We start from the raw sequence: 21,534 nt of genomic DNA, 5'->3' as shown, positions 1-21,534 counted from the left end.
GTGAGCAGTCTTCGCCTGTGTGTGTGTGTGTGTGTGTGTGTGTGTGTGTGTCTCTCTCTCTCTCTCTCTCTCTCTCTCTCTCTCTCTCTCTCTCTCTCTCTCTCTCTCTCTCTCTCTCTCTCTCTCTCTCTCTCTCTCTCTCTCTCTCTCTCTCTCTCTCTCTCTCTCTCTCTCTCTCTCTCTCTCCTCTCTCTCTCTCTCTCTCTCTCTCCTCTCTCTCCTCTCTCTCTCTCTCTCGCTATGACAAGTTGTTTGTGCTGTACAGCTGTACGCTGTCTCTCTCTCTTTTTAAAAGCCCAGTCCATAATGAATAACTCAGGATAACATCACACTATCAAGTCATCCAGATACACCAACCTTGAGCAAGTTCATATCCCCCACTGTCCTCTCCATGACCCTCTGGAAGGTGGCTGGGGCCCCCGATATGCCTTAGGGCATTCGTTTGAACTGAAAGAATCCCAGGGGACAGTTGAAGGCCGTCTTCTCTTTGTCGGCCCCACTCATTGGAATCTGGTAATACCCACTCCGCAAATCCAATACACTAAACCACTGGGCACCACTCAATCAGGCCAACATAACACATTTTCAACCCTCGGGACCGTATACTGGTCAGGGACAGTGCGCTGGTTCAGGGTCCTGTAGTCCACACACATGCGTACCTTCCCATTTTTCTTCCTAGCCACTACTATGGGGGACGCATAGGGGCTCACGGACTCTGCGATAATCCCCGCGTCCTTCAACTGGCACAAGTGCTGCCGCACGTCCTCCACGTCAGCCGGGGCCAGCTGTCGCGACCTTTCTCTAACAGGGTGTCATTAGTCACCCGGATAGTGTGACGAGTGCTCTTGGACCAACCCACATCAAACTTGCCCTGAGAAAAGACATCCCCTAGCTTCAACATCTTCTCCACCAGCCTTCTCTTACACTCCGGTGACACAAGGGAGTCCTCAAAATTAAAGGCCTCTTCGGTCAGCCGCCCCCTTTTCTCCAATAATTTTCCTCCAGTGGGCCTCACGGGGGCGCTAGACATCACTGCCACTAGGAACAAGTGTGAGAGGGGCATTCCGCACTTAAAGGTGTTCCTTACAATCACCCCCATCTGGCGTGCCTGTACAACTGAGAGCCTCTGCAATTCAGGTCTCACCAGCACCCCAGCCTGGAACCGGGACTCCCCTTCAAGGTCTTCCAGGGCGTCTACTAACAAGGCCTCGCCCGCCAGTACTCCAGGGAATCTGGGTGTCCCCAACACTAGTGCCACTTCCCCTGGCCATATCACTGCAGGCTTCGCCTGAGTGTACCACACAGTCCCTCGTTTGAACTCAGGATCCAGCCCCCTGTGGCCACCCGCTTCCTTGAACGCCGCTCGAGACACTGGGTGTATCGAGAGGGTCTCCAGGAAGTTCTCCCCTGCCTTCTCCTTACAGGCTCCCAGGAGCCATCGCACAAGAGGGGAGTTAGACCCCACCAGAAAGGCAGTGCCACCTGTTTCCACCGGATCCGGACAAACCAACACCAACGTCTCAATGGTTTCAGACACCCCCACATCGCCCTCTGAGAATTCCAATCTCACTGACAGGTACCCATCATACAGGTAATCACCATCAGTTATACCCCAAATCTCCAGGGCATTAAACGGGGTTATGGGCAAATGCTTTAGATATTTGTTGTAGAACGACCGGTACAATAAGGTGACCTGTGACCCTGTGTCGAGGATGGCTCTTGCAAAGATTCCCTCTATCTATAGGGACACTCTGAAGCGGGGTCCCAGTAATCCGTCTGGAATAAGGGCTTGGGCTTGCGGGGGTCCTATGGTAGATTTGAGGGAACGTGTTCGTCCAGAGACTCCAGTCCGTTCCCTCACCGAGTCTCTCCTAAGTTTCCCGACACCTCTCCCTTCTTAGTCGCCTGGGGGTTTGCCCTCCGCGGGGCGTCTTGTCTCTCACAATTTCTCCGGAAGTGTCCCTCTTCCCCACAGCTGTAGCACACCTTCTGCCACTCACATTCCTGCCGGAAATGCATCTCTTTCCCACAGTTATAGCACACGCTACCCACTGCCCCCCTCCTCCCGGGACGCCCACCACTCCCAGCCCTCTGAGCAGCCCGCCCCCTGAAAGGGGTGCTTTCCCTGTCAATCCACTCATGCCAGGGGTCCCTACGCACCTGGGACCCCTTGGGTTGCTCAGTTCTCAACCCTGCCACCACCTCCTGTACCGCTGAGGATTGTGCCTGGTAGCCAGAGTCCTTTCTCCGGCCCAATGCGCTCTCATCCTCCCGCACCTCTCCAACCAGCTGAATGAACGATGGAGGGGAGCCCCTTTTATAGGACTGCCGGAGTCTCCAAGCAACCTTGTCCTTTCCCAGGGAACCCCTAGATATCTGATTCATCCTCAACTTTGCCACCTCATCCGCCTTCACTACCCCTCGGCGCAGCAACCCATTAAGCATTATCTCCAGCTGAAAAATATATTCTGAGAGCTTTTCCCCTCTTCCCTGCTGCATGTTTTGAAACTCCCCTAAGAGCTCCCAGGAACCTCCCATCAACCCAAATGCGCCCTCCAAAGCTTCCAGCTACTCCGCCAGAGAAGCCGAGGGCTGTGCCGCTTTCAGCCCCCAGACGACACCAGCTGCCACTCCCTGCAAACTTTTCACTAATCGCTGTCTCTTTTCCTCATCCAAGCCTGGCCACTCCCCTAACAACGGACATGTTTTTGATCCATGTCTCATAATCGTCCTCCCCTTACGGGGTGGGCGTGACTCCTGAGAAAATACTCAGCTTCGGGTGGGGCCCCTCGGCCCTTCTTGCCGCGGAGGTAATGGCGGCTGCCAACTCAGAGGTCTCACCTCTAGCTGGGGGACGGGGCCTAACCAATCCTTCCCACTCTGACCCCTCTTGCCCCTCCTCCCTCATTACCCCGAGAACTCATTCCTTCGCAAATTCCTTCAACCCTCCACTACTGGCTACAGGCACCTCCCCCAGTGCGTCATGAAACTCTTCCTCTGGTGTCCCCTCACACTTATCCTCTGAGAGGGTCCCCCGGGACGCTGACCGTCGCTGGCAGTTCCAACGTCATGACGTCAGCACTCATACAAACCAACACCAAGCTGGATTCCACTACTTTTACCGCACCTTCTAGCTATGAGTTCTACCTTGCTGATAGCTTTAATCAGACTCAACCCTCGCACAGCACTTCTTCCAAAGTGCGAACATCCACCCCACTTAACACGCATGCATGATTAACTCAGACTCACACCGGCTTACGATCTTATCCAGGTCCATCTCCGCACTAACTTAATGTGGCGATTTACACAGCTTCCGCAGAATCCAATCCCGGACGAGTACCCCCCAGTGTAAGGCTATAGACAAACCCTACTCCTCAGTGTCTAGGGAAACCCCGCAACCAGCCAACTACGTAAGCCAGTTTATGTGGAGGCTGCATAAACGCCCAATTCACAGATCAGACAGAACACCATAAGCAGTTAAATACGTACACTTTATAAATCTTACTGCGAATATTGGTTAACAAAGAATACACTCTAAAAAAAATAAAACAAAGAAAGGCACCAAAGTTCGAATAGAGTTTTAAGAGTCAGTGCACTTAAGATTTCATTGGAACTCAATACCCTGCAGAACTTTGACCCTCCGTCTTCGGCCTCCAACGACCCACACAGGACCACTCCTCAGGTGGTCGACCGGAGCACCTCCGAATGTGACCTTCCTCCGTCTTCTCCGCCTGAAAAACCCGCCAAACCACCCTGTCCCCAGCCATGTGAGACAGAATATCACCCACAAAAAGAATCACATGCACATTCATTGGTTTTTTTCACTCCCTTATCAATAATGTAACCCAAACAAGCAGGGAGAGAGAGAACTCCTTACATCGCAGTTATTATTACAGAAAAGACATTTTATATAACATACAAAGAAGCTATTTTAGACACCTCAGCAACCAGTGTAACCAAGACCCAGTTACATATAACTCCTTTTTGCTGATAGATTTTGCTGGCGAGGGGCACTGTGGCACAGCCAGTGGAGCTGCTACTTCACAGCTCCACCAACCACATTAAGTCGTGACCACTTTTGTGTGTGTGAAGTTTACAAGTTCTTATTTTGACAATGTGGGTTCCCTCTGGATGCTCTAGTTTCCTTTCACATCTCAAAAACATGCAAGTTTTTGTATTAATTGACAAATATAAATTGACCTCATTGTGTAGCTGAGCAGTAGAATTTGGGGTGGAGAAGGTTGTAAATGATTGGAATATGGGAGATTGAAAGGGGTTAAGGAAGGATTAGAATGAAAATGTATGCTTGATGGTTAGTGTTTACTCAGCAATGTAAAAGGTTGTTTCTCTGCTCCATCCCTACAATTCTATGACTGCATTTGAGCTTTGAATTATTCAGTAATTTATAAAACAATTTCTTGACGCAGTATATATGTGTGTTTGTATATGTTAGGTCCAATAAAAAATTGTTATTTTTACAGCTAGCTAAGAACATTGGGAATGCAGCATTTAATGAGATTATGGAAGCTGGTCTGTCATCAGATGGAACTGTCAAACCTAATCCAAATAGTGATATGTAAGTACACATTTTTGTTTCCTACTCAATGGAAGGAAGCTCAGCACATGTGAATCTGGGAAACTAGCAAAACTTTCCCTTCATTCTTTTTCGCAGTGCATTTTATTTTTGAAGAACATGAATCATATATGATTACTTTTATTTTAATTTGACGAACCGTAAAGTACTAAGTATGGAGTTTAAAATTCTGTAAATATTTGAGTGTCATGCAGAAATTGAGATTTGTCTTTTTCTAAGAATGCATGGCCCTTTGAACATTAGCTGTTTTTGCACGTAATCTTTCACCTTTTAAAAAATGTTTCTATTTTTATGATTGGTGGATAATTTTTCATCATTTTACTCTTATGTGCCATGTTATTGTGCACTCATTCTGTTTTTTTGTATCTCTTGAATGCTTTGCATCCTCATCACTGTTGACATTCACAGTTTCATCAGAAAATACGGAAATATTACATTTAATGCACTCGCCCAAATCACTGATACGGACTGAGAATAGTCACAGAGTCCAAATACTGGTTTCCATAGTACCCAACCACTCACACACTGCCATCCTTGAGAAGGACCTAAAGCAAAAACTGTGAAATTGATAGAAATACTCAGCCAGCTGGGTGTTATCTGTAGAAGCAAAAACAATAAATCTTTTGGGTTAAAGATCCTCCATTGTCTTCTCTCTTCAAAGGAATGGTCTTTCAATTGAAACATTAAATCTTTTTCTTTCCTGCCTGATCTTCTGAGGCTTTTTAGCATTTTTTTTTTCTGTTTCAGAATCCATATAACCATATATAACCATATAACAATTACAGCATGGAAACAGGCCATCTCGGCCCTTCTAGTCCGTGCCAAACTCTTACTCTCACCTAGTCCCACTGACCTGCATTCAGCCCATAACACTCCATTCCTTTCCTGTCCATATAGCTATCCAATTTAACCTTAAATGACAACATCGAACCTGCCTCAACCACTTCTGCTGGAAGTTCGTTCAACACAGCTACCACTCTCTGAGTAAAGAAGTTCCCCCTCATGTTACCCCTAAACTTTTGTCCTCTAATTCTCAACTCATGTCCTCTTGTTTGAATCTCCCCAACTCTCAATGGAAAAAGCCTATCCATGTCAACTCTGTCTATCCCCCTCATAATTTTAAATACCTCTATCAAGTTCCCCCTCATCCTTCTACGCCCCAAAGAATAAACACCCAACTTGTTCAACCTTTCTCTGTAACTTAGGTGATGAAACCCAGGTAACATTCTGGTAAATCTTCTCTGTACTCTCTCTATTTTGTTGACATCTTTCCTATAGTTTGGTGACCAAAACTGTACATGATACTCCAAATTTGGCCTCACCAATGCCTTGTACAATTTCAACATTACATCCCAACTCCTATACTCAATGCACCGATTTATAAAGGCCAGCATACCAAAAGCTTTCTTCACCACCCTATCCACATGAGATTCCACCTTCAGGGAACTATGCACCATTATTCCTAGATCCCCCTGTTCTACTGCATTCTTCAATGCCCTACCATTTACCATGTATGTCCTATTTTGATTAGTCCTACCAAAATGTAGCACCTCACATTTATCAGCATTAAACTCCATCTGCCATCTTTCAGCCCGCTCTTCTAACTGACCTAAATCCCTCTGAAAGCTTCGAAAATCTACTTCATTATCCACAACTCCACCTATCTTAGTATCATCTGCTTACTTACTCATCCAATTTACCACCCCATCATCTAGATCATTAATATATATTACAAACAATATTGGACCCAGTACAGATCCCTGAGGCATATCGCTACACACCATCCTCCAATCTGACACACAGTTATCCACCACTACTCTCTGGCATCTCCCATCCAGCCATTGCTGAATCTATTTTACTACTTCGATATTAATACCTGACGATTGAACCTTCCTAATTAACTTTCCGTGTGGAACCTTGTCGAGGGCCTTACTGAAGTCCATATAGACAACATCCACGGCTTTACCCTCGTCAGACCCATAGAACATCCTCAGCATCGTCCGGCAGATGTTAAAGGATCTCAGTCTCTCCTCAGGAAATAGAGACGGCTCTGACCTTTCTTGTAGACAGCCTCAGTGTTCTTTGACCAGTCCAGTTTATTGTCAATTTGTATCCCCAGGTATTTGTAATCCTCCACCATGTCCACACTGACCCCCTGGGGTCACCGATACCTTAGCTCTCCTCAGGTCTACCACCAGCTCCTTAGTCTTTTTCACATTAAGCTGCAGATAATTCTGCTCACACCATGTGACAAAGTTTCCTATCGTAGCCCTGTACTCAGCCTCATCTCCCTTGCTGATGCATCCAACTATGGCAGAGTCATCAGAAAACTTCTGAAGATGACAAGACTCTGTGCAGTAGTTGAAGTCCGAGGTGTAAATGGTGAAGAGAAAGGGAGACAAGACAGTCCCCTGTGGAGCCCCAGTGCTGCTGATCACTCTGTCGGACACACAGTGTTGCAAGCACACGTACTTTGGTCTGCCGGTCAGGTAATCAAGGATCCATGATACCAGGGAAGCATCCACCTGCATCGCTGTCAGCTTCTCCCCCAGCAGAGCAGGGCGCATGGTGTTGAACGCACTGGAGAAGTCAAAAAACATGACCCTCACAGTGCTCGCTGGCTTGTCCAGGTGGGCATAGACACCGTTCAGCAGGTAGACGATGGCATCCTCAACTTCTAGTTGGGGCTGGTAGGCGAACTGGAGGGGATCTAAGTGTGGCCTGACCATAGGCTGGAGCAGCTCCAGAACAAGTCTCTCCAGGGTCTTCATGATGTGAGAGGTCAATGCCACCGGTCTGTAGTCATTGAGGCTGCTGGGGCGTGGCGTCTTCGGCACAGGGACGAGGCAGGACATCTTCCACAGTACAGGAACCCTCCGGAGCCTCAGGCTCAGGTTGAATACATGGCAAAATACTCCACATAGCTGAGGGGCACAGGCTTTGAGCACCCTGGTACTGACATCATCCAGTCCTGCAGCCTTGCTTGGGTTGAGACGTTTCAGCTGTCTTCTCACCTGTTCAGCTGTGAAGCCCACCATGGTGGTTTCGTGTGGGGAAGGGGTATAGTCATGAGAGCAGGGTGGGGGACTGTGAGGAGAGGTAGGAGGGGAGAGTGGAATATGTGTTGGTTGGGGGCCAACAACAGATGGGTCATGTGGAGGATGGGCAGGGGCCACAATGTCAAATCTGTTAAAGAATAGGTTAAGTTCGTTGGCCCTTCAGCTCCTCTGCTAGTTTGCCAGAACCCAGTGATGGTCCTCATCCCCCACCAGACCTCTCTCATGTTGTTCTGCTGGAGTTTCCACTCAAGCTTCCTCCTATACCTGTCTTTAGCCTTCCTGATCCTGGCTTTCAGGTCCCTTTGTATTGCCCTCAGCTCCTCCCTATTTCCATCTCTAAACGCCCTCTTTTTAGCGTTCAGGATGTCCTTAATGTCCTTTGTCACCCATGGCTTGTTATTTGAATAACAAAGGACAGTTCCTGTCGGAATACTGCAGTCCACACAGAAGTTGATGTAATCAGTGTTGCACTCTGTGAGCCCATCAATATCCTCTCCATGTGGCTCACAGAGTGCCTGCCAGTCTGTCACCTCAAAACAACCCTGGAGCACCTCATAAGCTTCCTCCGACCATTTTCTCGCTGTCCTCAAGGTTGCAGGTTTACTCTTCACCAGAGGCACGTAGCAGGGTTTTAGACAGAAGACAGATTTAAGTTAGAAGTCCAAGTAATTTTTATTGAAGACATTGTCCAATGTTGAATAAATAGTTTTATATCTCTTGTCATTAATATTAAATAAGGGTTATTTATAAAAAAATTATTTTTCCCACAGGGTTGCCCGAAAAGACTACATTACGGCTAAATATATAGAACGGAAGTATGCAAGGAAAAGGTCCACTGACAATGCTGCCAAACTTAGCCTTCTCTGTGATGCAATTAAAGCAAGAGACATTTTTGCATTAATTCAGGTGTATGCTGATGGTGTCGATCTTACTGACCCAATACCTTTGGCAAATGGACATGTAAGATTTATTTATGGAACAAAACATTATCAATCATCTTCAGTAAGAGAATATGCTCCTGTGAATGCACAATTTGAAATGGTTCAAAGAAAAATGTGTAATAATTTATTTCAAACTAAAGGTAAAAGGAATCCTAAGATTTTGTATGTGGGTTTTCAAAGATATCCTCCAAAAAATATTAGCCAGCAGAACTGAGGTCCATGGAGTAGTATGATTAGTGGCAGAAGGATAAGAAATTAGAATGGGGTAGGAAATTAGAAAAAAGAGAAGAGTATATGGACTCAATTGCTGGGCTTTAAAGGATATGTAAAAATAGAGGGAATCGAATGAATATCTGATAGTGAATAGACAAGTTAAGAAAGAGACTCATAACCTGGGTTTGATCAGGTGCTCCCATTTAAATACAAAGGGACAGCAGGCAAGTGGGAGGCTTTTAAAATGGTCATATCAGAAGTCCAGGGCAGCAGGTTTTTGTTAAGATAAAAGGTAGACATTACTAGTTTATTGAACCTTGGCTGATCAGAGAGTTAAGGCTCTGGTCACTTAAAAAGAAAGAAGCATACATTGCTTTTAGGCAGCTGAGTACAATGAATCTCTCGCCAAATGTAAAAAGTTTAAAACAACACACAAAAAATGCTGGAGGAAATCAGCAAGCCAGGCAGCACCTATGGAAAGAAATATTTAAAATGTCGCTGTCTACAGGTGAGGTGCCAGAGGATTGGAGAGTGGCTCATGTTGTTCTGTTGTTTAAAAAAGGATCGAAAAATAATCTGGGAAATTATAGGCCAGTAAATTTAACGTCAGTAGTAGGTAAGTTATTGGAGGGAGTACTAAGAGAGAGAATCTACAAGCATTTGGATAGACAGGGACTTATTAGGGAGAGTCAACATGGCTTTGTGCGTGGTAGGTAACATTTGACCAATCTATTGGAGTTTTTCGAGGAGGTTACCAGGAAAGTGGATGAAGGGAAGGCAGTGGATATTGTCTACGTGGACTTCAAGAAGGCCTTTGACAAGGTCCCGCATGGGAGGTTAGTTAGGAAAATTCATTTGCTAGGTATACATGGAGAGGTGGCAAATTGGATTAGACATTGGCTCAATGGAAGAAGCCAAAGAGTGGTAGTAGAGAATTGCTTCTCCGAGTGGAGGCCTGTGACTAGTGGTGTGCCACGGGGATCAGTGCTGGGTCCATTGTTATTTGTCATCTATATCAATGATCTGGATGATAATGTGGTAAATTGGATCAGCAAATTTGCTGATGATACAAAGATTGGAGGTGTAGTAGACAGTGAGGAAGGTTTTCAGAGCCTGCAGAGGGACTTGGACCAGCTGGAAAAATGGGCTGAAAAATGGCAGATGGAGTTTAATACAGACAAGTGTGAGGTATTGCATGTTGGAAGGACAAACCAAGGTAGAACATACAGGGTTAATGGTAAGGCACTGAGGAGTGCAGTGGAACAGAGGGATCTGGGAATACAGATACAAAATTCCCTAAAAGTGGTATCACAGGTAGATAGGGTCGTAAAGAGAGCTTTTGGTACATTGGCCTTTATTAACCAAAGTATTGAGTATAAGAGCTGGAATGTTATGATGAGGTTGTATAAGGCATTGGTGAGGCCAAATCTGGAGTATTGTGTTCAGTTTTGGTCACCAAATTACAGGAAGGATATAAATAAGGTTGAAAGAGTGCAGAGAAGGTTTACAAGGATGTTGCCGGGACTTGAGAAACTTAGTTACAGAGAAAGGTTGAATAGGTTAGGACTTTATTCCCTGGAGCGTAGAAGAATGAGGGGAGATTTGATAGAGGTATATAAAATTATGATAGGTATAGATAGAGTGAATGCAAGCAGGCTTTTTCCACTGAGGCAAGGGGAGAAATAAACCAGAGGACATGGGTTAAGGGTGAGGGGGGAAAAGTTTAAAGGGAACATTAGGGAGGGCTTCTACACACAGAGAGTGGTGGGAGTATGGAATGAGCTGCCAGACGAGGTGGTAAATGCGGGTTCTTCTTTAACATTTAAAAATAAATTGGACAGATACATGGATGGGAGGTGTATGGAGGGATATGGTCCGTGTGCAGGTCAGTGGGACTAGGCAGAAAATGGTTCGGCACAGCCAAGAAGGGCCAAAAGGCCTGTTTCTGTGCTGTACTTTCTATGGTTCTATGAAAGGAGTAAACAGTCGATGTTTCAGGCCAAGACCCTAATGAAAAGGTCTCTGCCCAAAATGTCGACTGTTCACTCTTTTACATAGATGGTGCCTGGCCTGCTGAGCTCTTCCAGCATTTTGCATGTGTTGCTTTTGATTTCCAGATCTGTAGATTTTCTCATTTGTAAGAAGTTTAAGACTATTTAAGGCTTAAGAGGAAATCGGGGTATGAAATGGATTTGGCAGGCAGAGTTAAAGATAACCCCAGGAGGTTCTTTAGTTATATTAAATGATAGAAGAGTGACTAGGGAGAGATAAGGTCCTGTTAAGTTTTTATACTCAAGTTTTGATAATGTCCATTTCTTGGTGTTTACCAAGGAGAATATCATGAATGCCAATGAAGGTAATAAGTAGTAAGGTTTTTGATCATATGCATGTTACAAGAACAGAGGTATTTGCAGCCTTGAAGCACATTAAAGTGAGCAAATCCCCAAGGCATGACCAAGTGCATTCCTGAACTTTATAGGAGGCTAGGCAAGAAACCACGGAGGCCCTTGTAGAGGTATTTGTTTTATCATTAGCCACTGCTGAAGATCCAGAAGACTGAAAGGTGGCTAATGTTTTCCTGTTGTTCAAGAAAGGTAGCAAGGACAGACCAGGTAAATATAGGCCAGTAAACGTAACTTCAATTGTAGGAAAGCTACTGGAGGGAATTCTGAGGGACAATATCTACCATTATTTAGATCAGGAATAGTCAGCATAGTTCTGTTTGGTGGGAGGCCATGTCTGGCAATTTTTTGGCTTTTTTGACGTAACAAAAGGGATAGATGAAGGTAGGACAGTAGATGTTCATATGGACTTCAATAGCGTCCTTGACAAGGTCTCACATGGCAGGCTGATTTGGAAGGTTAGGTCGCATAGGATTCAGGGAAAGCTTGCGAGCTAGATTCAAAACTGGCTTGAGGATAGAAAGCAAAGAGTGATAGTTGAAGGCAAACAACAGGAATTCTGCAGATGCTGGAAATTCAAGCAACACACATCAAAGTTGCTGGTGAACGCAGCAGACCAAGCAGCATCTATAGGAAGAGGCGCAGTCGACGTTTCAGGCCGAGACCCTTCGTCAGGACTAACTGAAGGAAGAGTGAGTAAGGGATTTGAAAGCTGGAGGGGGAGGGGGAGATGCAAAATGATAGGAGAAGACAGGAGGGGGAGGGATAGAGCCGAAAGCTGGACAGGTGATAGGCAAAAGGGGATACGAGAGGATCATGGGACAGGAGGCCTAGGGAGAAAGACGGGGGGGGGGGTGACCCAGAGGATGGGCAAGAGGTATATTCAGAGGGACAGAGGGAGAAAAAGGAGAGTGAGAGAAAGAATGTGTGCATGAAAATGAGTAACAGATAGGGTACGAGGGGGAGGTGGGGCCTAGCGGAAGTTAGAGAAGTCAATGTTCATGCCATCAGGTTGGAGGCTACCCAGACGGAATATAAGGTGTTGTTCCTCCAACCTGAGTGTGGCTTCATCTTTACAGTAGAGGAGGCCGTGGATAGACATGTCAGAATGGGAATGGGATGTGGAATTAAAATGTGTGGCCACTGGGAGATCCTGCTTTCTCTGGCGGACAGAGCGTAGATGTTCAGCAAAGCGGTCTCCCAGTCTGCGTCGGGTCTCACCAATATATAAAAGGCCACATCGGGAGCACCGGACGCAGTATATCACCCCAGTCGACTCACAGGTGAAGTGATGCCTCACCTGGAAGGACTGTTTGGGGCCCTGAATGGTGGTAAGGGAGGAAGTGTAAGGGCATGTGTAGCACTTGTTCCGCTTACACGGATAAGTGCCAGGAGGGAGATCAGTGGGGAGGGATGGGGGGGACGAATGGACAAGGGAGTTGTGTAGGGAGCGATCCCTGCGGAATGCAGAGAGAGGTGGGGAGGGAAAGATGTGCTTAGTGGTGGGATCCCGTTGGAGGTGGCGGAAGTTACGGAGAATAATATGTTGGACCCGGAGGCTGGTGGGGTGGTAGGTGAGGACCAGGGGAACCCTATTCCTAGTGGGGTGGTGGGAGGATGGAGTGAGAGCAGATGTACGTGAAATGGGGGAGATGCGTTTAAGAGCAGAGTTGATAGTGGAGGAAGGGAAGCCCCTTTCTTTAAAAAATGAAGACATCTCCCTCGACCTAGAATGAAAAGCCTCATCCTGAGAGCAGATGCGGCGGAGACGGAGGAATTGCGAGAAGGGGATGGCGTTTTTGCAAGAGACAGGGTGAGAAGAGGAATAGTCCAGATAGCTGTGAGAGTCAGTAGGCTTATAGTAGACATCAGTGGATAAGCTGTCTCCAGAGACAGAGACAGAAAGATCTAGAAAGGGGAGGGAGGTGTCGGAAATGGACCAGGTAAACTTGAGGGCAGGGTGAAAGTTGGAGGCAAAGTTAATAAAGTCAACGAGTTCTGCATGCGTGCAGGAAGCAGCGCCAATGCAGTCGTTGATGTAGCGAAGGAAAAGTGGGGGACAGATACCAGAATAGGCACGGAACATAGATTGTTCCACAAACCCAACAAAAAGGCAGGCATAGCTAGGACCCATACGGGTGCCCATAGCTACACCTTTAGTTTGGAGGAAATGGGAGGAGCAAAAGGAGAAATTATTAAGAGTAAGGACTAATTCCGCTAGACGGAGCAGAGTGGTAGTAGAGGGGAACTGATTAGGTCTGGAATCCAAAAAGAAGCGTAGAGCTTTGAGACCTTCCTGATGGGGGATGGAAGTATATAAGGACTGGACATCCATGGTGAAAATAAAGCGGTGGGGGCCAGGGAACTTAAAATCATCGAAAAGTTTAAGAGCGTGAGAAGTGATAGTTGAAGGTTGATTCTACAACTGGAGGCATGTGACTAGTGAGGTGTTATTTGTTATTTTTGTAAATTATTTGGATGTAAATGTGCATATGACAATTTGCAAGTTTGTTGATACTAAATTAGGAGTTCTTGTTGATAGTGAAGCAGGTTACAGTGAATTACAAAGATCTTAAGGAGTTAGGGTGATGGGCAGTGGCAAATGGATTACTTAGATAATCCATTTCATAGATAATTTAGATATGTGTGAGGCGAATCAATTTAGACATTCACTTCATACTCTGGTTTGAATGGCAGGGCACTAGTAAGTGATGTGGAACAGAGAAATCTTGGAGTACAAGTGCACAGTTCGCTGAAAGTGGTCACGCAAGCAGACCAGGTGGTGAAGGTAGTGTTTAGCATGTTGCCTTCATCAGAGCATAGAGTTTAGGAGTAAGGACTTTATATTGCAGCTTTATAAGTCATTGGTGTGGCTGCACGGAGTATTGTGTACAGGTTTTGTCACCCTGATATGGAAAAATATTGTCAAGCTGGAGAATGTACAGAAGGGATTTTCAAGGATGCTGCCTAGACTAGACGGCCTGAGTTATAGGGAGAGATTGGCTATGCTTGATCTTAATTCCCTGGAGATGAGATATAATCATATAAAAGTTTTAAAAAATCATGAGAGGCATGGATAAATTTGCTGGTCAAGATGGCGCTGAGCTTTGATGTCATGACTTGGGCTTAGTCATTTTTTCAGGCTCATAGGGATGATTTTGGGGAAGTGGGGAATTAGGAGTCAAGTTGTGGTTTATGAAGAGGGATGAGGGGGAGTTAGAGGACGAGTAGTAAATATAGAGTTTGGACAGGAGTTTGAGCATTCCATGGCCAAATATCAGCAATCCTGAAAGTCATGTGGACAAGCTCTGAAGAATCCAGTGTCCCTCAGGTCGGAGACCAGTCCTAGTCAGAGCACCGTATGATGGGAATTGCAAGGTCACTGGGTTCTGAGTCTAAGTGAGTCCGGAAATCGAGATCTGAAGGTCAAATCCAGCGAAGTCCAGAGGGTAATGTTAAAAGTCAAAGTCTAGAGCACGATGAGTATTGAGGTAAAATTCTGAAGATTGATGATTGAAGGTAGAGACCTGACGGAGACATGAGAGTACGTGTCACTTGAGTCAGTGGTCTGTGTGAGTCTGGAAGTCGAGGCTGTAAGGTCAAACGCATGATTACCGAGTCTTGGGGTGAAGTCCTAGGCTCTTTTGAGTCTGAGAATCCAGGGAGAAAGACTGGAGGCCTGGAGGTGACCTGCCTGGGATTGGAAGCTTGTCTGTGTGGGTGAGCTAGTGGTTAGATGGGTTGTTCTGCTGTTGATGCCTTGTTTTGTTGTTGTTGTTGCCGCTTGTGTTGTTCTGCAGAACATTGTGGGCATGCTGTGTTGCTGCTGGAATGTGTGGTGACACTTGCGGGCTGCCCCCAGCACATCCTTGGGTGTGTTGGTTGTTAATGCAAGTGATGCGTTTCACTGTATGCTTTGATATACATGTGATACGTGAATCCGAATCATAGTCTTGTCCTTAAGGTTGGGCAGGTCAAAACTAAAGGGCTGAGATACAGGATAAGGGTGGAGAAATTTAAAAAGGATTTGAGAGATAACTTTACACAGAGGGTAGTGAGTACCTGCTATGAGCTGCCAGAGGAAGTGGTTGAGGTGGGTACAAATTGCAACATTTAGGAGGCATTTGGGCAGATAATGGATGGGAAGGGCTTGGAGAATTATGGGCTGAGCACAGGCAACAGGAACTAGCAGGATATATGTTGTTGGCAGCATGGATCCATTGGGCTTGTATCCGTGTTATATTACTCTACAATGGGCTTCAGGGCTTCGTAAGTAAAGACTTCGAGCACAAGAGCAGATAGGGTTTTGGCATGTTTGTCGAACATATATTGGATAGTAACTGGACTATTTTAGTCAATTCTAGTTGTAAAACGTTTTGATGGAGGAGTAGTAGCAAGACACAGTGTGGAAACTATAGTCATGATAATCAGGGAACATAAATTAAACTGATGGGCAAGAGATACAGTGAAGATATAAGAAGAATATTTTCATGCCAGTAGTGGTTATAAGCTGGAATCTGCTGCCTGTAAGGACAGTAGAAACAAAGTCAAGAGAACTTTCAAAAGTGAATTGGATATATACTTAAGGGAAAGTAATTTGCAAGGCTGCAGTGAAAGAACAAGCATAAACTCTGGGCTGAATTGCCATCACCTGTGTTGTAAAAGCAGTGGAGTTCTGTTACTTCTCCAGAGCTCAATAGCTTTGAAATGTATATTTAAAACCATTTTCTCATTGTTTTCTTTTCCATATAATCTGCCAGGAACAAGGAGAAACTGCACTTCATCTTGCGGTAAGATTAGTGGACAGAACATCACTTCATGTAGTTGACTTTCTAGTACAAAACAGGTAAGTATTTTACCATATTTAAGCAAAACCAGCTCCTTTTTAAATTAGTAAAGGTGATTTCATGGGTAATTGATTACATAAGCAGTAGATTTACACTCTACAGGAATCTTACACTTTGGTAGACATCCACAAACTAGATACTGGAAGAACTTAGTGGGTCAGGCAGCATTTATGGAGAGAAATAGATGTTGACATTTCAGGCTGAGACCCTTTATCTGGACTAAAAGATAAGAGAGGTGGTTCATATTAAAAAGTTGAGGAGAAGGGGTGGAGTAAGAGTTGGTAAGTGATGAGTGAACCCAGCTGAGGAAGGGCAATGGGCAGATGGGGGAGGGGAGAATAATGGAAATTATGAAAAAGGCTGGGAGATGTTAGGTGGCAGCAACAAAAGGCTGCAGGCAATGGAATCTGAAAGAGGAACATGGAGCATAGAATCAAGTAAGGGAGATAGAGCACAAACATGAGGAAATCTGCAGATGCTGGAATTTCAAGCAACACATAAAAGTTGCTGGTGAACGCAGCAGGCCAGGCAGCATCTATAGGAAGAGGTACAGTTGACATTTCGGGTCGAGACCCTTCGTCAGGACTAACTGAAAGAGGAGCTAATAAGAGATTTGAGAGGGGGAGGGGGAGATCCGAAATGATAGGAGAAGACAGGAGGGGGAGGGATGGAAGCAAGAGCTGGACAGTTGATTGGCAAAAGGGATATGAGAGGATCATGGGATGGAAGGCTTAGGGAGAAAGAAAGGGGGAGGGGGGAAGCCCAGAGGATGGGCAAGGAGTATAGTGAGAGGGACAGAGGGAGAAAAAGGAGAGAGAGAAAAAGAATATAATAAATAAATAAATAACAGATGGGGTACGAGGGGGAGGTGGGGCATTAACGGAAGTTAGAGAAGTCAATGTTCATGCCATCAGGTTGGAGCCTACCCAGATGGAATATAAGGTGTTGTTCCTCCAACCTGAGTGTGGCTTCATCTTTACAGTAGAGGAGGCCGTGGAGAGACATATCAGAATGGGAATGGGACGTGGAATTAAAATGTGTGGCCACTGGGAGATCCTGCTTTCTCTGGCAGGCAGAGTGTAGGTGTTCAGCGAAACGGTCTCCCAGTCTGGGTCAGGTCTCCCCAATATATAGAAGGCGGGATCCCACCACTAAGCACATCTTTCCCTCCCCACCTCTCTCTGCTTTCTGCAGGGATCGCTCCCTACGCGACTCCCTTGTCCATTCGTCCCCCCCATCCCTCCCCACTGATCTCCCTCTTGGCACTTATCCTTGTAAGCGGAACAAGTGCTGCACATGCCCTTACACTTCCTCCCTCACTACCATTCATGGCCCCAGGCAGTCCTTCCAGGTAAGGTGACACTTCACCTGAGTTGGCTGGGGTGATGTACTGCGTCCAGTGCTCCCGATGCGGCCTTCTATGTGTTGGGGAGACCCAACGCAGACTGGGAAATCGTTTTGCTGAACACCTACACGCTGTCCGCCAGAGAAAGCAGGATCTCCCAGTGGCCACACATTTTAATTCCACGTCCCATTCCCATTCTGATACGTCTATCCCTGGCCTCCTCTACTGTAAAGATGAAGTCACACTCAGGTTGCAGGAACAACACCTTATATTCCGTCTGGGTAGCCTCCAACCTGATGGCATGAACATTGACTTCTCAAACCTCCGTTAATGCTCCACCTCCCCCTTCGTACCCCATCCGTTATTGATTTATTTATTTATTTATTATTATATACATATATATTCTTCTTCTCTCTCTCCTTTTTCTCCCTGTGTCCCTCTCACTATACTCCTTGCCCATCCTCTGGGCTTCCCCTCCCCTCCCCCCCTGTCTTTCTTCCCGGACCTCCTGTCCCATGATCCTCTCGTATCCCTTTTGCCTATCACCTGTCCAGCTCTTGGCTCCATCCCTCCCCCTCCTGTCTTCTCCTATCATTTTGAATCTCCCCCTCCCCCTCCTACTTTCAAATCTCTTACACTAGCTCCTCTTTAAGTTGGTCCTGACGAAGGGTCTCGGCCTGAAGCCTCGACTGTACCTCTTCCTGTAGATGCTGCAGGCCTGCTGCGTTCACCAGCAACTTTTATGTGTGTTGGTTGAAGGGAGATAGAGAAAGTGGATGGTAAGAGTAAGGCTGAAAACCAATGGAGGAGTGTGAAGGTGATGAGCAGATAGTGGGGAAAGAAACAGGGTGACTGGAGTGTGTGTGAAGGAACTGGGTAGATCAGGAAGGGAGGGAAACGATAAAGGGAGTGCAGTTTACCTAAAACTGGAGAGTTAAGTGTTCATGTCATGGGGTTGTAAACTACCCAGGTAAGCTCCGAGCTGCTGTTCCTTCAGTTTGCACTTAGCCTTGCCCTGGATGAATGTCGTGGAGTTCAAAGCCTTGTCTTGAAAAAGATGCAGTAAAGATAGAAAGTGAGAAAAAGGAACTGTGTCCTTACAAGAGACAGAGTGGGAGGAGGTGTGGTCTAGCTGTGGGAGTTTGAGGATTTGTAGTAGTCTGAGACTGACGCAAATTAAGAATGGAGAGAGAGGTGTTGGACCTGAACTAAGTGAATTTGAGTACCTTCAGCATCTTATTTGTTGCTCCAGATTCCAGCATCTGCATTCTCTTTTGACTTCAATTTGTATATCTGCTCTTTCAGCCTCACTCAGCTAGGTTATCTAGGTAGATGACAATAGCAATAATCTTTGTCTTATCCAATGTCTTGTGCATTTGGAAAACCAATATTAACTAATTGTGAGAATCTCAAAAAAAATAATACCCACTTTCCATGAGAATGGATCCCCAACTCGAAGAGATTTTAGTGAAATGTAACTTTATACTATATAATTATTCAGATCATTTAGCCCAGTTATGTAAAGTTGTATCGTTTTTGATATTACCTTAAATGTTTGCATTACATTATTGAAAGGAAATTGTCATAAATGTAAATCAAATACTGTATTTGGTTGTGAAGTGCTTCAATATATCATTTTAAAATGTAACCCTGTATATGAATTGCTCATATTTGATCCAACAGTGGGAATCTTGATAAACAGACTAACAAAGGCAGTACAGCATTACACTATTGCTGTCTAAATGATAACGTGGAGTGTCTTAAATTGCTTTTGAGGGGCAAAGCTTCCATTGAAATAGGTATGTTCCTTTAAAATCATACTTCTTTTAATGCTTGACTGTCCCTTCTATAAATAAGCATTGTTTAATATCTTTGTACAAGAACAGAAGAAGTGACAAATGTGTGCCAGATCATTCAGTTTCTTGAAAGAGGAAACAAAATAAGATATGGTTTGTAAACATTGTTGGGTTCAATCTGGCCATATGTAGTATTACATATGAATTATTAATGACCTCCGATAATGTTTTTGTGCGTGAGCTGTTTAAGTAAGAGTCTTTCTCATTTTAGCTAAATTTACACCTGTGTAGTCGCGTGCAAATGCGTTACTAAAGAAACACATGGAGGCAGAGAGCTTAACTCAGAATGCCTTTACTGATTCAAAATTGCGTGCTTAAATCTCCCCTCCCATGGGCCCCTGCGACCCGCAGGGCGGATGTCACGTCAGACTGTCCTCGGAAGGTCCACCCCAAGTGGGTAGTTCCAAATGCGCTACCGCGTGTCTGCCCGTGGCTCCTGATGGCGGTTCAAGTCCCGCGTGTGTGGGCCACCACACCCTCCCACCCCCCAGAAACATCCATCGGGGGAGTGGAGCCCCCAGTCTGTGTGGCTTGCCTGGGTGGCAGGCCTCACTGGCGTGATGCGGGTACCCTCACTGGTTGCTCACTGTCCAAGTGCGCTGGTTTGAGGCGGTCCACTGTAAAAGTCTCTTCCTGGCCACCCACCTCCATGACACACGTGGTTCCGTTGTGCCGGATCACCTTGAAGGGTCCCTCGTACAGCCGCTGTAGAGGTGACCAGTGCATGCCCCTGCGAATAAAAACTTACTCACAGTCTCGGAGGTCTTTAGGGGTGAAGGATGGCGTGGGACCATGCCTGGAGGTTGGGACCGGTGCCATGGTCCCTACCTTGTCCCGCAGCCTCATTAACACCACTGCTGGAGTTTCTTCCGAACCTCGGGCCTCTGGTATGAACTTGTCTGGGACCTTCAGGGGGTGCCGAGACCAGTTCCACCGAGGAGGTGTCCAGGTCCTCCTTGGGGGCTGTGCAGATGCCCAGTAGGACCCAGGGAAGCTCGCCTGTCCAGTTGGGGCCCCTGAGGCACACCATCAGGGCCGACTTGAGATGCCGGTGGAATCGCTTTACCAAACCGTTGGACTGGGGATGGTACACTGTGGTGTGACGCAGCTGGGTGCCCAGGAGCTGCGCCAGTGCTGTCCACAAACCAGACATGAACTGCGCCCCTCTGTCGGAGGTGATGTCCGTTAGGAGGCCAAACCTGGCGATCCAGTTTGCAATGAGTGTCCTGGCGCAGGACTCAGTGGACGTGTCTGCGAGCAGTATGGCTTCTGGCCATCTGTGAACCTGTCTACCATGGTAAAGATATACCTGGCGCCCTGGGAGACCTGCAGGGAGCCGACACTGTCCACGTGGATGTGTTGGAACCTCCTGTGCGTCAGCTGGAACCGCTGGAGGGGAGCCTTCACGTGCCGCTGGACGTTGGCGGACTGGCAGTGTGCGCAGGTCCTGGCCCAGTGTCTGACCTGTTTGTGCAAACCGTGCCAGATGGATCTGTCGCCTACCAGCTTGATGGGCGCCGGGATGGACGGGTGGGCCAGGTCGTGCAGCGTGTCGAACACCAAGTGCCTCCATGCTGCTGGTACCACAGGTCGGGGTTTGCTGGTGGACACGTCGCACAGGAGTTGATCCACTGCTGGGCCGATGGAGAGTCCTGTAACTGGAGCCCCGAAGCGGTGGTGCGGTAAGCCGGGATCTCGGTGTCCGACCATTGTGCTTCCGCCAGTGCTGCGTAGTCTATTCCTGAGGGCGATATGCCTACTGAGTGGAGGCAGGGGCGAGACTGTGTGTCGGCGACGACGTTGTTCTTCCCTGCGATGTGGCGGATGTCCGTGGTGTATTCTGAAATAAAGGACAGGTGCCTCTGCTGCCGAGCCGACCATGGGTCCGATACCTTGGCCAGTGCGAAGGTGAGGGGCTTGTGGTCCGTAAACACGGTGAACTCCCTTCCCTCGAGGAAGTGCCGGACAGCCAGGTAGAGCGCTAGCAACTCTTTCGAAAGCGCTGTACTTCACCTCTGGTGGCCGTAGGTGCCGGCTGAAGAAAGCGAGTGGTGGCCACTGGTCCTTGATGAGCTGCTCCAGGACTCCGCCGACTGCCGTGTCAGAAGCGTCAACTGTGAGTGCCGTGGGTACATCTCGGGTGCACTAGGAGGGCCGCCTTTGCCAGCGCCTCCTTGGCCTGCTCGAATGCCTCCGTGGACTCCGCGTCCCGTGCCACTTCTTTGGCCTTGCCGGCCATCAGGCTGAACAAGGGTTTCATGATGCGTGTCACCGCCG

At 46.8% G+C, this 21,534-nt stretch overlaps 1 protein-coding gene across 1 annotated transcript in view; it reads left to right on the top strand.

Annotated features, from left to right (window-relative positions):
* Positions 1 to 21,534, top strand: part of asap2a (ArfGAP with SH3 domain, ankyrin repeat and PH domain 2a) — a 257,441-nt gene that overhangs the window by 203,338 nt on the left and 32,569 nt on the right. The window contains exons 16-19 of the mRNA XM_063037946.1: positions 4,482 to 4,576; positions 8,424 to 8,613; positions 15,970 to 16,055; positions 19,085 to 19,200. Coding sequence (XP_062894016.1) covers positions 4,482 to 4,576; positions 8,424 to 8,613; positions 15,970 to 16,055; positions 19,085 to 19,200 — 487 coding nt within the window. The remainder of the gene's footprint in view (positions 1 to 4,481; positions 4,577 to 8,423; positions 8,614 to 15,969; positions 16,056 to 19,084; positions 19,201 to 21,534) is intronic.

The sequence above is a fragment of the Mobula hypostoma genome, chromosome 2 (genome assembly GCF_963921235.1).
Source record: "Mobula hypostoma chromosome 2, sMobHyp1.1, whole genome shotgun sequence".
In the NCBI taxonomy this organism is placed as follows: Eukaryota; Metazoa; Chordata; class Chondrichthyes; order Myliobatiformes; family Myliobatidae; genus Mobula; species Mobula hypostoma.
The sequence above is the reverse complement of the archived record's forward strand: the minus strand, read 5'-3'. Positions and strand labels throughout refer to the sequence as shown.